Genomic DNA, 18,083 nt, shown 5'->3' with positions numbered 1-18,083 from the left:
AAATGAGAGAATGGGGTGGGGTATTTATAGGAGAGCCTCACCCTCATCAAATCATAAAATTTAATGTAAAGTAAATAGATTTAGACTAGCATAGGTGATGTGTCTAATGGTGTTGGAGTGAGAGGATTTGATGAGTGATTTAGGGGATTTTGTGTAAGAGGATATGTACTTTTGCTTGTTTAACAAGCAAGCTTCTTACATGAAAGTCTTGTGACCTTTTCGATGACACATTCTCGATTAAACCATTCCCGAGTATTGTCAGCTAATACCCGGTCGGATAATAAAAATCTCCCGATTTCGGTTTACGGTTAGAACTTCGAAACACAGAATTCGTAGTGAAAAATAATTAGAAATGCGTTCTGGACAAACTAGATGTCTATCTTGACTCGAAATAATATTTCGATGCCAATGTCGCAATCGGAATTCGATTCCTAGGTACAGAATTCAAAAACATGTTATTGAGCCGAATTCGGGCGAATTTGAGTTCGACAATAGCTCAAAAACTTTCCGTCATATAAAATTACGAAAATTTACCACAAAATAGGAAATCACAAAAAATGACTAACACTCAACTTCGGTTTAGTCTAATTCAATACCGATTAGTTTCTAAAATTAATCGTTGTTAAAATAAATAATTAATAAAACATACACAGAAAATTCACTGTGTTACAAAGTTGCTCCAAAAACTAAGACTTGATGGCAGCCAAAGCTAAGACAGTTCTGACAGTGGTGATTTTGACCATAAGGGAAAAAGTGTCAAAGAAATCCACACCCTCCAACTAAGTGTAACCCTTTGCAACCAACCTGACTTTATACCTTTCAAGACTTCCATCAACATAGACCTTAGTTTTATACACCCATTTGCAGCCTGTGAGAACTTTACCAGGTGGAAGGGAAACCAATGACTAAGTGCTATTCTGAGTTAAGGCTAACAACTCAGAATCCGTAGCCTTTCTCCAATGATCCAACTTAGCAACTTCTTTATAAGTAGTTAGATCAGGTGTACTAGAGATTGTGAGACAAAATCTCTTGTAGTCATGAGAACATCTGAAGTAATCTAGAATAGAAGACGAGGTATAAAGGACCTTAGAAGATTGTGTGGTGTTGACAACAGTGTGAGTAAGATTGCAGTGATAATCTTGCAAATGAGAAGGAGGTCTTCTTCGTCTAGTGGTCTGTCTAAGAGGAATACTGGAAGAAGGATGTGTATGTGACTCAGATGAAGGAGTATGCGACTGATATGATGTGTGTGACTCAGAAGATGTGTTTGACTCAAACAAGGGAATTGTGTTTACTTAGGTGGAGGAAGTGTGTTTGACTCAAGAGGAAAATGACCAGAAACTAGAGGAACAGAAGAAATGGATGACTCATGTGGAGGTGTTGGAGGACTAGATGGAGAAGGAGACAAGGGAAAGAATTTTTCATAGAATATAACATCTTTGGACAAAAAATATCATTAGAGACCAGTTCATAAAAAATAAAGCCTTTAGTCCCATATTTGTATCCTAGAAACATACACTTTCTAGCCCTTGGATCAAGTTTACCCCTTCCTGCAGCAACGGTGCTAGCATAAGCCAAACAACCAAAAACGTTTAATGACTCTAAGCTAGGTAATGACCCATATAGCAGCTATTATGGACTAGAATTTTTCACCATAGGGCTAGGAAATCAGTTAATAATATGGACAAAATGTTGAATGGCGAAGTTCCAAAGGGTATAAGACAAGTGAACTCGAAAGAAAATGGCTCTAGCCACATTGAGAATGTGTTGGTGTTTCCTTTCAACCATACCTTTAATGTATGATTCCCTTATAGGAGAAGAAATCATGCATCAAAAACTCGACTTCATTATCACTTCTAAAAGTTTGCAACTTAGTATTGAACTGGTTTTCAACAAGGTTAACAAAGTTGACAATGTGTTGTCTAACTAGTTTCACTATTGTTTTTCATTAAGATTACCCAAGTAAATCTTGTAAAATCATCAACTAATGTAAGAAATAATTGTGACCAAAGACAAAAGTAGTAGAATAAGGGTCCCATATATCAGCATGTAACAAATGATATATTTTATTAGAATGAGTATCGCTATTACAAAAGAATAATCTCTTTTGTCTAGAAGTACGACAAATATCACAAGGTATAAGATTTTTATTACAAAGAGGAATAAAGAGAAAATGACTAGACAAGGTCTTCATTAGAGATGATGGATCATGACCAAGTTTGAGATGCCAGAGAGTGAACTCATTAGTGAGACTAGTGGATGAATGGTAGACAAAAATGGATGAGTGTGCCTTGTGTAGAAGATCTATAACAAACAAGCCTTGTCTCAAGCTAGCTATACCGATCACCTTCTTGGTAGTACTCTGCACAATGATACAAGAGTTGAGGTGAAATGTTAGATGACAATGTAGGGACTTGATCAACTTATGAACAAACACTAGATTGACATGAAAATTAGGAACATACAAGATATTGGACAGAATAAGAGAGTCGGACAAAATAATAGTGCCACATATGGATGTGCCAACTTTACTTCCATTAGCCAGTGTAATCATAATAGGTGAAATAGATCTTTGAGTGCTAAAGCTATGCATGTCATAAGCAATATGGTCAATGGTATCGGTGTCAATCAACTAATCAACACATTTATTACCTGTAGATGAAGGCAATGCAATATTGTTAGTTGGTTGAGATTATCACAGATAGCAGAATTGACTTTGCTAACATCACTTATGTTCCTTTCAAGTAATTCTAGGATGGATTTCACTTGATCATCAGTGAAGCTCTGCCTCTTGTTTCCCTTACCAGCATTATAATTGCCCTAATTATAATAGTATGAACCATCTTGTCCACGCTCAATCTGTATAGGAAAACTTCTAGTGGCATTAGCCGATCTTCCTGATCTATTTGATAACCGTGTTTTAGAAAACATATATCCATTGTATGATTGGTCCTCTCACAGTGAGTGCAAAACCTAACACTATTTCCTCTGCCTACACCATTATAGGACATTCTACCTTTCCCTCTAAAGGAGTTACCTCATCTACCTTTGTTCTCATTGGAGGATCTAAACTGAGAACTCCCTTGAGATTTAATTATTAAGACCTTAAAATCAAAGAGGATTGTTGTATCAGCATTGAAAACACCTTGTTGATGTTAGGAAGAGGTTCTAGCAACATGATTTAAGACCTAACTTGTGAGTATTGATCATTCAAACCATTAAGGAATCTTATCACATAATCTTGTTCCCTTTGCATTTTAACTAGATCAATTAATCCATAAGTGCAAGGATTAACACACTTACAATGACCTATAACTCTATAGTTCTCAATTTCCTCCAACATAGTCTTCAATTGAGTAAAGTAATCAGAAATATATTGATCACCTTAAGTCATTCAATGAGATTCTTCTTGAAGCTCAACTATATGAAAAATATCTCCCTGTTAACAAAGTGTTGCCTCATCAATCTAGAGAATAGATTTTTACAATTGTTTCATCAACAAAGTGTTGCAGCTAGGATAACACTGTAGTATTATACCTAATCCATTGTTCATGAAGAGGATGAACTAATGGCGGTTGAATCAGGAACCTATCTATGGATTTCAACTTGTTTTTGGATTGAAGAGCTAATTCCATAGCTCTGGACCAAGAATGATAATTATTGCCATTGAGAGGAGGAGAAACCATAATTAATGCAGGATTGTCATTAGAATGAAGAAAATATGGATTAGAAGGATTCATAATGTAATCTTTGAAGCTCTAATTCGCCATTTTTCAGAAGCAGAAGAGACATCATAATTAATGTAGAGAATAAAGGAATTCAACGAAGGAAGAGAAGGAATTGCGATGAGGAGAACTTGAATATGAAGAATCTCGATGGTGGGAAGACGAAGGGAAGAAAATCGCGATAGTAAGAAGAGAAGAAAGAAGAATCAGAGCAAAATGTGCTATGATCCCATCTTAGAATCCACAAAGAAGAATGAGTTTGAAATGTGTGAAAACATTCTCATTGAATTGAATGGAATCACTTACAATATACACCAAACCAGTGTTGTTAAAACCGTACCGGTTATCAAACCGATCAGAATATTGGTATAGTGGTACAGTGGTTCAACCGGTGGTTCAGTAATTAAACTGCATGTCGGTTAAACCGGACATACCTGCTTATATATATATATGTGTGTGTGTGTGTGTGTGTGTAAACCTATAACAATTTTTTCTTCAAATAAGTAGATACTCAAATTTATAATTCATATTCATAATCTACTCAAAATTCACATAAACAAACAACTTTAAGTCTTTAACAAATTGATAGTCTAAATTACAAAACATATATCAATCCAAAAGTATCACTTAACAACCGCAAAATATAAATAAATGACACAAGTTCATAACTCACTCTACAAAACAAATAAATTTGGAGTTTTAACATTTAACATCAATGAGTCAAAGTTGTATCATATAGAGATTATATGCTTGCACCAAATCCTATCTTCAGACAGCATTCCAAGATTACACAAATGTCATTGAGATTACACACAAATGTTAGGAACCAAAAGGTGTAATCTAAGTGTGCATTGGAAGCATGTGCCTTGAAGTATTGACGAAGGCTTAGAAAGATAGGTCACCTTGTAATGGGTTTTTAAGTTTTTTTTTTAAAAAAATATGTGTATAAACTGGCCAGTTTAGTCAAATACCGGCTGATTCACCGATTTTGACTGATTTTGTAACACCCTGAAAATCATTTCATAATTATTATATTTAATCTCTTAGAAAAATGGGTAAAATTTTTATTTTTTTCTTTTATGTAACATATAACTTACAAATCATTTTTTCCATTTTATCTATTCTCTTTCAAGACGTCACATTTTCAAACATTTGCAGAAATAATTTCTTAATACTTAAAATGTAATTGAACGAAACACAATTATTTTCTGAATATTTCTCATTTAATCAATTCTTGAATTTATAATATGTACATCATGGTTTACAAAATACAAGGCGGAGTCTATTCTTTGCCCCTAACAAAGACTAAAAATACAAATAAAAATAAAATAACGTCGGGGGCGTTGGCATTACAAAAGTACCCTACACAGGTTCCATATCAAAAGAAAGAAAGGAGCTTCTAGACCGGTGGTGCACTGGAAACTTCACTCGGGTCTTCTTCGATTTCCGAGTCTTAAGAGATCTCTATAACCTCCACTGAATTCTCTATGCAAATTAACTCTACACAGTCATCGTCCTCATCCTCCACGACCTCATCTGCTGCCCAATCCATCGAAGGGTACGGGGTGTACCCCCTAGGCTCCGATGAAGTAGCCATGCCTGCTCCTTCCGTCCCTCTTGGTGTTGAGTCAATAGATGAGAATCTCGGTTGGGGCCAAGTCCTAACAACCTCCAATCTGCCTCGTTCCTCAACTAGTGCGGATGGACCGACATGTACGGACCTTCGCTCTGGTAGGATGAACGATGCTTCCCAAACTGCGTAATGTGCCAGAGATGCAACACAAAACCATCATATACGAGATCCAATTCTAGGTCGCATGGACCAATGTAGGTGTATTTGTTTCCTTCAACGCTCCATGCCCCCTTCTCAGACATGGTAAAGCGGTAGCCCCTGATCATCGCCGATCGGTCCATCTAAACATGGATGTATACGAGTATATCGGAAAGAAAGAGAGGGAGTAAAACATCTAATGAAAAACTTATCATTGACATCGTTGAATTACACAGAATATCACCCCAAGACAAAGAACAAGTACAACTATATCATATGATCAAACACGCATGTACTAATGATGAATGAAGTATAAACCTTATGATTTTAGAATCAATATTGATAACCACCATCCTTACACCATTACCCTCCCAATAACTATTCGGAAATAACCAAGAGTGCAGGTCCCATAACAAGTCGATTTGATCGCACCAAAACTTATTCCTCACAAGGATATGTATATGATCGATCTGTTCCAACGGAACTGTCCATTTCAGGACGGTGTCGTATCAAACACTTTCTGGACATCCCTCTCATCAATCCTGATTGCAAAGAGAGGTTGTTAGAGATTGTCTAGTTTGCGCTGTGAGCACTGTCTGGTCTAACAGAATATCTCATCCAGGAATACATGGGACTCATCTCATCTAGACTCTCCCTCAAGACTTTGCTGACGAATCACCGCCATCGCCATCCCTCTCAACATCTCGGACTCGTTTGTCTCCCGTAAATTTTCTCTCCACTACTTCATTATTCACAATGAATATGCACACTAACCGAAGTTAGCAAATTAAATCTTTTATAACGATATGCCCATCCTAAGACATTTCCCATCGGGAATGCTTCTAGTAGGATCCAATCTTAACATTTAAACCACAGAGATATCTCAGATTATGAGGATCAAAGTCCACAATCTCAATGTATGAATGTTATGCTTGTTTCATCCATCATTTCACCAATATCCTCCCAATATACTATTCAGAAATAACCAAGAGTACAAATCCCATAACAAGCCAATTTGAACGCACCAAAATTATTCCTCGCAAGGATATACGATCGATCTGTTCTGAAGAACTGTCCATTTCAGGACGGTGTCGTATCAAACACTTTCTGGGCATCCCTCTCATTGATCCTGATCGGAAAGAGGGATTGTCAGAGATCGTCTAGCTTGCGATGTGAGAACTGTCTGATCTAACAGAATACCTCATCCAGGAATACAAGGGACTCGTCTTACCTAGACTCACCCTCAAGACTTTGCTGAAGAACCACCGCCATCATCGTCCCTCTCAACATCCCGGGGCTCGTTCGTCTCCCATAAAGTCTTGAGGGTGTCTCACTTGTGACTTTTCATTCTTCTCATGTCGAGGTAACAATGAGACTCCCTGGCGATCGGAAGCTCCTTGGTCACAGATGAGTCCAACAAGAGGTATCAAAGCTAATGATTTGGTTAGGACATGGTAGACTTAAGAGTCAACCGGTAACTATATGATACTTGTACTTGAGATTGAGATTGTTAAGTACACTCAAGTATGAAGTTCTACATCGGATATCAAAGGGTGAGTGAAATATTTTATAATTGAAAAAGATCTATGAAAACAAACTTGACTATAATTTGTGTAAAACAAACTTGCTCATGTTTCTGGGTTGTACATCTCAATTACACAAATTCTCTACAAAATAGTTTGCCCCAAAAAATGTACAACCCAGAAACATGAAACAGAACAAGAATTGATGAGAACAAAATCATGTGAGTGCCGGACAGTTAATGGTTCCTCAACTTGGAGCTTGCTTTAGCTATTCGTTAATCTCAAGTCGCTTAGTGGACAATCTAAGTAGATGTAGAAACTGTTTGTCTTCCCTTGCTATGGAAGATCCATTTGCACCTCAACTCATGGCTATCAATGATTTCTTGAGGAATACTCTGACAAAGTAAGAGGCTTTGTCAACTAGTGACATAAACAATAGATGTTTTTTTTATTTGGAATTAAAGATTTGGGTTAAGAATGGGTATATTAATGAAAATGATGCTAATAACATAATCAATAAACAAGAAAAAGCAAAAATATGCATTTTTCTCTCGATGTTTCTTGTTTAAATTTGATCGTGTATCTTTTCAAATTGTCTTTCAATGCCATCCTCCATCACGATTACATGGACATGTTACTAATAGTGATGATGTGTCACTAATGTGGTGATGATATGACTAGTTACACATCACTTATTCCTAGGAGAACAGAAATATACTCAATCATTGCCATACTTAATAATAATTTTCAAATTTATAGGGGAATAAAGAATAGAAAAATAATAATCCTCACTTATAAAACATTGATATGATATGAATATCAAATATGATACATATCTGATACGTCGATACCATTTTCTAGAAAATACATAGTACGATATATTGGGGTGTGCATTTAAATATGTATATAAAATTTATAAAACATAATAAACATAGAATTATTGTTATGAATTACCAAATAAGGAACATATTTTATAGACATCACTAAATACAAATGAAATTTATATCATCATAAGATGACAAGTCCCTTTTAGTCGAAGATCAACATTATACATACGTATTTCCTATTTATTATCTATGCAATACGCGTGTTTTGTTTTATTTCTTACTACAATTCCACTTGGTAGATTATATATTATGTTTTTCTCTTCTACTTAATTGATTGTGTTATATATTAAACCATTTTAAGAATATTGGAGAGTATCTGAAAAATATCGAATTTATAAATTATTTATTTTACAAAAATATAATTTCGATACACTATGAGTAATTTTGAATACGAATACAATACGAATACATGAATGTTATTGAAGTGTAGATGCTCATCACAATTATAATAATTTGCAGTAGTCCTGCAACATATACTCCAAACATATTCCTCATCTTACATTTTCTCAAAAGAATGGTACACTATTAGCCTTAAAACATATTGTCCCTCCAATTTTTATGTTGACAGTTGACACTAGTTTTAAATCGATACATTTTCTGGGTGTTAGATATATGACATAAAAATTGTAACTAATTGAATTGAAGCAACACTTGTATCTAAAAACAAATTGTGGTGGTAAAAGAAGAAAAAACTGGACATAGGAAGTTAGGAACAAGTATTTCATGGGTCATGAAATGCAAGTTATTTTGAAGGAGTAAAATCAAGTATTTAAACCATTTTAAAAAATAATAATAAATACATAGAGGTAAAACAATCACTCAATAAAGTTCCAAAGTGATTAATGTGTACCATTAAAGTTTCTTCAACATTAGGTGTCTGTTTTTTAAATTGTGATTGATGATACCTTAAACTTCATAAATAACAAATAAAATATCATTAGCTTAAAATATGGATCATATCTTATGTCATCAACAATTTGTGTTAATATAAATTGGAATTTTTATCCTTTGGTTGAATAGGAAACTTATGTCTAGAATAGATTAAGATGGAATGAGATAATCATAGGAAACATGTGTCTACCAAATCCTAGGAACCTTGTGTATACTAAATCATATGAAACTTATGTCTACTTACTCAAGCAACTTATGTCTACATAATCCTATATTATGTATAAATTTTTCACATCTTCATCCAACAGTTTTATAAATTTAGTAATATTACATAGGGGTGGCAATACGGACCAGTACCCATCTTTGGCCCACCAGAATATGGGTTGGGCTAGCCCGACCCTTATTGCTAAAAGGGCTCAAAATGTCAGTCTAATCTATATTTGGCAAGCCGGCAAGCTTACTCGTTTTTTCTCCAAAACACACATTTATAACCAATTCAATAACAATTGCAAAAATAAATAATCATCACGCCTTATAAATGTCTTTTAAGACAATAAATCATAAATCAAAGTCAACAATCTCACAATAACATATCATCTTAATTTAAAACTTTAAATTCTAAACAACAAGTCAAAATAGTGTTAAACTTTTAAACACCTAGTTCACAATAAAGCTTCTAACTCCTAAGTTCACAATAATACGGGCCAGCCCGCCTTTGGCCCGCCAAAATATGGGTCAAGCCAACCTTATTGCTAAAAGGGTTCAAATCCCCAGCCCAGACTACTAAAAGTGTCAATCCAAACGGGTTGGCCCGTCGGGCCAAGCTCATATTATCATCCCTAATACTACGTATAACAGCAAATAGTGATAGAACCACCATATGAAAAATATGTATCTTAGATACTTAAACTTGGAGCTTATTTAAGATCAAACCTAACTGTTTTCATCAGATGTAATTCTTTGTTGGTATGATCCTTTGTATCATTTACATAAGAGCACTGATACATGTAGAAAACACATGTCCGTGTAAATTTTTAGGACTTTGCCAATTCTTAAAGTCACTATTTGTATAGACGTGGATTCATTTTTTTATTTGGTTTTGGGTTTTTCATTACAAGCTTAAAAGAGCTATCCTGGTTTAATCTCAGATCATGTGTACAAATAAAATACAAACTTGCAAGTTGCAACCAAAAATATAATACAACATTACAACTATTGATAAAATAAAAAATCAAGCCATGTTGCTAAAAAAGTCTAGGTACATTTTCCAAAACTGAAAGCAACTCTCACATTAGTATTTTGTGTAAAATGTAAAGTGCCAAATTTTCTGCAGCTGTTGTTTAGGTACCTGTCAGCTAATTCTGAAATTCATGAAAAATGTAGATTACATCAACTGGAACTAACATCAACTCCTTTTTGATTCAGATATTCTTTGGCCTCAATAATATCCTGAAAAAAAAACAAAATAAGCAACATTGTTCAGCATAATGCCACAACATGGTAGAATATATCTGAGTTTTAATTAAGAATCCAACATTAAGCTATTATTATAATCTGGTCATAATGAACTACTCTATTTAACTAGTTAATAGTCATTTAGGAGACTAAGACTGTTTAATTCCATAAATAAAACTAAACACTATTTGAACACTCATTTAAGATCTAAGCAAAATCATATTCTTTTCTTATTTTCTTCACCATCACTGGACCATAAGTAAAAGGACAAATGACTAGATTCAGTGAACATTTAGCATATTAATACAATGAAGAAAAAGGGAATCAATCTTAATTTAGGAATGCAGGATGCAAGACATGAAAGAATTTCTCAATTCTCATGAAATAACTATCACTAAAGCATAAATTGTCATAAAGGCACATGAATAGTTTATATTACATTACATCTCTAACAAGCCCCTTTAGGCCATATAGCCCTTTGAACTGGAAGCACGGATGAAACACACCCTCTCCTACAATGTGCTAAAATTCAGGAGAATGGGGGCAGCAATGATATAACAATTTGGTCAAAGACTTAGATACCATATCATGAATCAACTATCCAAAAGTTCAGTCCTTGAGAACATATGGAATATACAAAAGTATCCATATGACCATTCCAGATACTACATCTACTGCATTTTCTGAGCAAAGTGGTCAATGCGATGGAAAGGATCTTGCCATCTAGGTGATGCCAAGTACCAAGTCCAGTGGTAAATGTCATAAGCCTTTAAATTATGGTAAGTTCAGTGGTAAATGCTGAGGTATGAGAACAACCGAGTTTCATACCCCATGCTTCAAATTATGATAATAAATTTGCCCCACCACAATGGCATGTAAGTCGATGGTAAAATCTCCAGTTTTGCATTTTCACAGAAAACGTTTCAGTAGAGAAAAACATTGAGTTATATAAGACCAAAAAGACAAAAATCAAGTGCCATGTGGCTAAATAAGTGTGCTCATGAAGATTAATGCTAGAATGCTCAAGGTTTTAAGAATCCGGAGATAAAGGGCTTTGCTACATGTTTTCTGGTACATAATTTAGACAAGGTTTATTTCTTAGGAGGCCTAGTAGATATGGGGTTTTGGGAAATTGTGATAACCATAAGCTTTTTTTTGGTGGCCACCCGCTTCTTTTCTTAGTTTACATTTTTTTTACTTCTAAGTTATGCAGATAGATATCTTGTCCTCTTCTAACTTCTTTTTTACCTAACATATAATTTGTCATTCAAAATATATATGCATAAAATTAATAGTCATTTTCTCAATTCTGAAATTATTAAAGAACAATGATATTCCTGCACTTTTTTTCTCTTTCATCTCCTTTTACACTTCATCTTTCTTTATATCTCTCTTCCTTCATAATCACATCATTAGTCACATCCCTTTCATCTCTTTCTATCTCTCTCTTCCCTATACCACTTACACACAAAAAGGTGGCATGGGAAGATATTTTTCCTTACTTAAATGCATGCACCACAATTGTACAACAGAGTAAACTACACATATATTCGATAGCCACTATGAAAAGCACAAACCATTGAATTAAATTATAAAACATGGCAATATTTCACATTCAGAAGGGGTGGAAGAATACCTTCTGCAACAGCAGGGCTTCTTGAGGACAGGTTGGGAAATTCATCAGACCAACTCCAACCATTAATAGACCATAACATCCTAAAGACACAACAAAATAGATAGGTAGCTGCACAGAGGATGAAAAAAGGCATGGTCAGCAATATATATATATAGAAGTATAGAACCACCAACAGGAGTTTGGTTCAGCTGGTAAAGATCGAAGCAGGTTGTATGCAAGCCTTAGCTTCAAATCGAGCTGCCAACAATCCCTGTTGGTTGGAAATGAATACGTACAAAGTTTGTCTTCATTGAGGCCTGTTGAATGCCATAGACATGGAAGTGGAAAGATTTCCTTCCCCAAAACTTTTTTGTAGCAAAAAACATAAAATAAGGACCAAGCGCATGATGGCATGAACACTTACCAGCCACGTATGACTGCTTGGAATCATTGAAGTTTGAAGAAGGCCAATCCATAACGCAGTAATGGCCACCACCAGTGTTAAAATCTTAACTATATGCTTCATTTATCAATCTGAAATTAGATAGAATGTGTAAATCTCTGTGTATTACTGTATAACCAAATAGTTGTTTAAGTTGTAAATGCTTCATGATATAACATAATATATGAGAGTTAGTGGGTGTGTCCATGTATCTGAGTGAAAGAATCCAAAGAAAATGGCAGAGGAATGAGAAAGACAAAGACCACACCCTGAAGCAGCAATAACTATTGAACAGTGTTTTACAAGTAAATAAGTGAACAGACCTAAGAAAATAATACTCAAGTTGAAGACTCTTGCTGTCACTAACATCAGATGGGATTTCAATGAAATTCATTTCATTGCCAATACTAAATATGAAATTTAATATGACTAAAAGCCCTTGCGCAGTCTCCCAGCATCATTTGACAGTTACAAGCAGAATTCCCAGCAACTAAATTCAAATTACTCAATGAATTCAATAAAAAGTTCATTATTAAGAGTCATTACAGATCAAGGGCATTGCATATTTTATACATTAACCTGGTCTAAATAAAAAAAATGGAAGAAATTAAATATTAAAAGGAAATATGGAAAATCAGGAGCAAAGAGTTGAATATTCCTAATAACAAACAAATATTGAATGTACACAAAGTCAATAGATTTGGTGATGCCGACAAAAAAAATATAGATTTGGTGATTGAAACCAAATCATAGCATAGAACATACAACTGTCTCAACTGTATTTAAATTACTTATACAAGTTTGGCGTTTAAAGTGAAAACTGAAACTAGTTTTGAAGCTATCTATTATAGGGCCTCCAAGCTCTGTCCATGCTAAGTATTTACTATTTACCATTTCAAAATCATTTCTTACCTCTAGCCAAGGTTCAAAATCAAGAATAAACTGGAACAAGACTCATAGAGAAACTAAATCTTATATGACTACTTAACTGGTGGAAACTATTTTCCATCAGATGGGATCTCCAAGAAATTTATTTCATAGTTAACAATGACTCAAAGCCCTTGCGCAATCTCCCAACATCACTTGGAAATTCCAGGTGTAAACCCCACCAGCTAAATCTACGCGATAATGAACATAAATCCATTATATATCAACCGATTAAAGGCATTCAAAACAGAGTTTTCATGTAGTTCAGAATCACAGCAACAATTAGCAAGACTAATTCCTACACTAAGAAAGCAAATATCCAATACTCGTTGATGTTAACATCAGAAAAAGAAAACATAACCAGATTGCATGACACATTGATGTTTTCAATTTCACAAATTACAAAAACAAAAATGCAGACGAAACACAGTTACACCTTCCCTGGTCATTTTCTACTTCTGTCTACACACGAAATCAAGAATATAATGCGACTAAACTCATAAAGAAGCCAAACCCTAAATTATTTGCCACTTCCATCATAAGGGAAACTCAAAGCCCTTGCGCATTCTCCCAACATCACTTGAAATTTACGGCATAACCACACCAGCTAAATCCATGCACAAATGAACATATTCCACCATATATCAAACTATCAAGGCCACCCATTCAAAATCATAGCTTTCATGTAAACTTTTCTCTCACGTGATTATTTGAAGACACAGAGGAATTTTATTAGTAAACCCAGTTATAGATTTGTGCATTGTTTCAAATTGCATACCGCATCATGCAGCCGCAATATTGCAGTTGCAGTGACCGCTACAAGACATCACACTATGACACCGAATCACACATAGAGCCGCAGCACAACCACATCACACCGCATTTGGGTGACATCAGACAACTTCAACCAGCGTCGAATTCAAAATTATTTTTCTAATCACAAAAAATTCATATCATGACGACAATTCAAAACATTAGATTATGACATTTAGTTATGTAAATATCATGGGTATCTCTCCCCTCCACATAAAACTCGGTTGATAATAAAAAAACATGTAATCTTAATTACTCTAGGAATAGACGTAATTGATGCGAGGGAATTGATTAATCGTTATTATTTGACACTCAATATTCGCAAATTGATATGAATCACGTTCCTATGACGTTTACAAATTTAAAAAATAAATTACTTAGAAAGATTTAATTTATAGGTTGGGGATCTGAGAGTTGAATTGTTTTTCAATATGATTTGATGAAACAATGATGATAATGAGTGATTAGTGCACTCTGAATACATCAAGAAAATGGAATTGGGAAAAAAACTAGGGATTTGAGAAACGGAGAAGATGAGAAGTTACCTAAAGCTGGCACCAGAAGACCAAACGGGGAAGATGAAACGCAGAAATGACGAGACGGAGACGAAACGGGGAAGGTTTTCACAAAATAATATCATTAATAAAATAATAATTTAATTAATATACAACGGTTTAGTTAAAACATGAAGAAATTAGATATACATATATTTTATATTAATATTAATATTGAAAATTAAGTAAAAACTTATATAGTTTTATTTATATAATTTGTTAAAACAAAAATGTATTACTTGATGCTAAATCATATTTTAGAAGTATAAAAAAATTACATGATATGTGTTTGACCTCTCATATTAATATTTTTTGCTAAAAATAAGTTTTTTTATTAAAAAATAATTTTAAATAAAAATAGTCAGTACAACTGATACGGTTTAATTGAAAATCAGTCGTTATGAGTAGTTTTGATCTGTGCAATTGTACGATGGGTATTACTGTTGTATCATACCAATATTAAAACTGTTTCATCAGTTTATAGGTTGAACCAGCCGCACAAATTGGTTTTCATAACACTGGTTAAAACTAATAAGGCAACACTTACAAAAACCTGGTCAAATAGACAAGACAACAATATTAAAAAATGTGGCCTAAAGTACTTTAAAGCAATGGTTTTAAAACCATGGACACCGGAAGCGTTGTGGTGAGTCAAAAAATGTAATAGTGTGTATTCAAGAACCAATGATAAATAATATGTGAAAGATGAATGATATACTAGAAATATAAAACAGAGTGTAACATCTATGTATTGTTGGTATACATGTTTATATATAATCTGTATATTATCCACATTTATTTATATTATTTTTTTGAAGACTTAATGATAATTAAACATGAAAGAATGATAATATAATGAGTTTATAAAACTCATATTTTTCTCCGTAAAGTAAGGAGTATATATTCATTTTAGTCCCTCATGATTTTTGACATTATCATTTTGGTCCCTCAAAAATTGAAAAACCCAAAATGGTCCCAAATTTTTTAAATCTGAGTCAAATTAATCATTTTTAGCATATTTTACAACACCTAATAGGGACTAATTTGATCATATTTAAATATTTTGGGGATCATTTTGAGTTTTCCAATTTTTGAGGGACCCAACTGGTAAGGTTGAAAAAACATGAGAGACTGAAATATGTATTTACTCTAAAGTAAGTTTATACTATTAATGCATATATTAACTATATAATAAAGTAAACTCTTTCAACATCATCACTTGTCATCTGTCACTTCCTCCTTAATTTTTTTTCTCCTAGAAGGTTTCATGATACTACTTTGTACCTACCCACACTACATAATCCAACATATTGGTTGAGATTAATTTAAAATCATACCTCATATAAAAGAAGTTTTAAAGAATAAGTATAATTTTGCTAAACATATATAACTAAAATCACTTATTTACACCATAATCTATTAAAAAATCACATATTGAGTTATTTGGCACAATCAAAAATCATTTATTCAACTATCCTAGAAGTTATTTGAGTTTTCATATATTTTAGTATCACAATTTTAACATTTCCTCTTAGTGACAGTCATGTTGAGTTTTGATGAAGTTATTAGATTGCATAATAATTTTATCAATTATATGAAATTTGGCATCGAAAGAGTGAATATGAAGTTTATTGTTTTGTTATATAGTTCTTAATGATGTTTTCTTTGTAATATTTTTAATAGGGAGTTTCACAACATCATTGTCGCTTATTTTGCTTACGTATTTGAACATGTTTAATCATGCGAATGCACGGATAACATGCATGTTATTAACCATATAAATGCATGAGTAATATGTGTGATCTTAACCTTGTGAATGCACATATAACATATGTGTTTTTCATCATGGGAAAAAATATATCGTCTCGTGCGAATTCATGGATAACTTACTAGTTCATATTTGTTGAATGGTTACAAATTTTGCTTCAAATCTCGCCATTTACAATTTTGCCCACATGTGCAATTTTGTAAATAAAAGAATAATGCAATTACATACTTCACAAATGAAACACTTATATCTATCACTTCACGTGTCTTGTAACTGGTCAGAAAAATAATAAATAATTTTATTTTTAACTTAAATATATTTTCTTTAATCAATCATAATCCATAACACATGAAGTGACACATATCGTAAGATATAAGCGTTAGGTTAAAAAGGAAGTTAACATTCATCCCTCATTCACTAAGATTCATAATTTATATTTAGGGAGAAAAATACTAAATTATTCCTTTTTACGAAGAAAAAAAACTCATTTTCTCTTTCCCTATCCTTTCGACTTCATTTCCTTCTACAAATTATTAATATTGTCAATTTAAGTAATGATTATAAGGCCCACCGTCCATACTTATTATTAGATGGACAAGACATGAAAAATATGTTCATTCGCCTTAAATGTTTGTCCAATATGCTCTAATCGTTCAAGGCATTTCAAACGAGAAAAACAGATGGTCCGTGGACATTATTGGAGAAAGTATTAAACATGAAATACGCAAATATATATGTCTTTTGTCAAATTGAGAAAATGTGTTCATTTGTTATGTGAATTTGTATATCAAATGTGAGAAAATACTATCATTTTGTTACTATATATACTAGCATGTGGATAAGCACTACCTTGTATGTCAACCCGCTTTCCTATTGTTCGTAATGTGTATTTTAAATTATATTAATTTCATGTATAGTAATTTGTATTAAATATTGTAATTTGTAGTTGAATATATTTGATTGAGGTAATTGTTTAATCTTATTTTTTTAAAATTGTATATTCAAATAATTGAACCATTCGCAATTATTTTTGTGGGTAAAGTGTATAATTAGGGCATAGTAATTGATACTTGTTGAATGGGTAATCATAATATCCACACATCCACATTTTTCATACATTGGTAAGTGTCGTTTAAGAGTTACATTCCTATTAGACTAAAAAATGAACCTTGTGAGTATGTAAAAGAGGATGAAAATATGCAACACGAAGATAAGTAGATAAGGTATATAATTCTAAACTAGTTGGAAATTCCTTATGATTGGTGAAATACCAATCCTAGGATCTTGAATTTAATGATTCTCACACATATTTATGAATCAAATGGTGTAGTGTCATACCTGAATCCATGTTCCTAGATGTGCTCCTTTGATCCACGTTTCTGAAAGAGGTTTTGTGGTATGATGACATGGTCTTCCTCAACCAAATCCTTGATTCCTCTTGGGACTTGCGTTTTCACTCTGATGGGGAGATGAGAAAACTAAATTTGATTTGGTGTATTGGGACCATAACCTTCCTGATGTGTTAACTTATAGGGTTCCCATTATACCCAATGGGTTAACCTGATGGGTATCCACCCATTAAGCTCATATTCGTTATAACCTTTTAGAAATCTAAGGGTGTCACTAATTAGATCACTTATAATGTAACCCCGAAAATAAATAGCTAATATCATTGTATCAAATATATGATGCTCACCTTAATTAGAAATTTA

At 33.4% G+C, this 18,083-nt stretch overlaps 1 protein-coding gene across 2 annotated transcripts; it reads right to left on the bottom strand.

Annotated features, from left to right (window-relative positions):
- Window positions 1-9,953: 9,953 nt before the first annotated feature.
- On the bottom strand, window positions 9,954-14,683 carry LOC109339280 (dolichol-phosphate mannosyltransferase subunit 3). Of its 2 annotated transcripts, XM_019576693.1 has the most exons (5): window positions 14,595-14,683; window positions 12,292-12,401; window positions 11,889-11,996; window positions 10,183-10,246; window positions 9,954-10,147 (listed from the first exon to the last, which is right to left on the bottom strand). In XM_019576693.1, the coding sequence occupies exons 2-4, from the start codon at window positions 12,391-12,393 to the stop codon at window positions 10,187-10,189; spliced, it is 270 nt and encodes an 89-aa protein (XP_019432238.1). In that variant the 5' UTR covers window positions 12,394-12,401; window positions 14,595-14,683; the 3' UTR covers window positions 9,954-10,147; window positions 10,183-10,186. The 2 variants fall into 2 exon arrangements, with proteins under 2 accessions (XP_019432238.1, XP_019432237.1); XM_019576692.1 differs by having other exon boundaries at window positions 9,954-10,246.
- Window positions 14,684-18,083: the final 3,400 nt, after the last annotated feature.

Source organism: Lupinus angustifolius, unplaced genomic scaffold, assembly GCF_001865875.1.
Source record: "Lupinus angustifolius cultivar Tanjil unplaced genomic scaffold, LupAngTanjil_v1.0 Scaffold_65_80, whole genome shotgun sequence".
NCBI lineage: Eukaryota > Viridiplantae > Streptophyta > Magnoliopsida > Fabales > Fabaceae > Lupinus > Lupinus angustifolius.
This window is presented reverse-complemented; position numbering and strand designations above follow the sequence as displayed.

Excerpts from the sequence above, each read along its gene's own strand:
- LOC109339280 (XM_019576692.1), bottom strand. The coding sequence starts at position 12,393 with ATGAAGCATATAGTTAAGATTTTAACACTGGTGGTGGCCATTACTGCG. Across the intron at positions 11,997-12,291 it reads CAAGCAGTCATACGTGGCTG|CTACCTATCTATTTTGTTGT; the intron begins GTAAGTGTTCAT and ends TCCTCTGTGCAG. Across the intron at positions 10,247-11,888 it reads AAGCCCTGCTGTTGCAGAAG|GATATTATTGAGGCCAAAGA; the intron begins GTATTCTTCCAC and ends TTTTTTTTTCAG.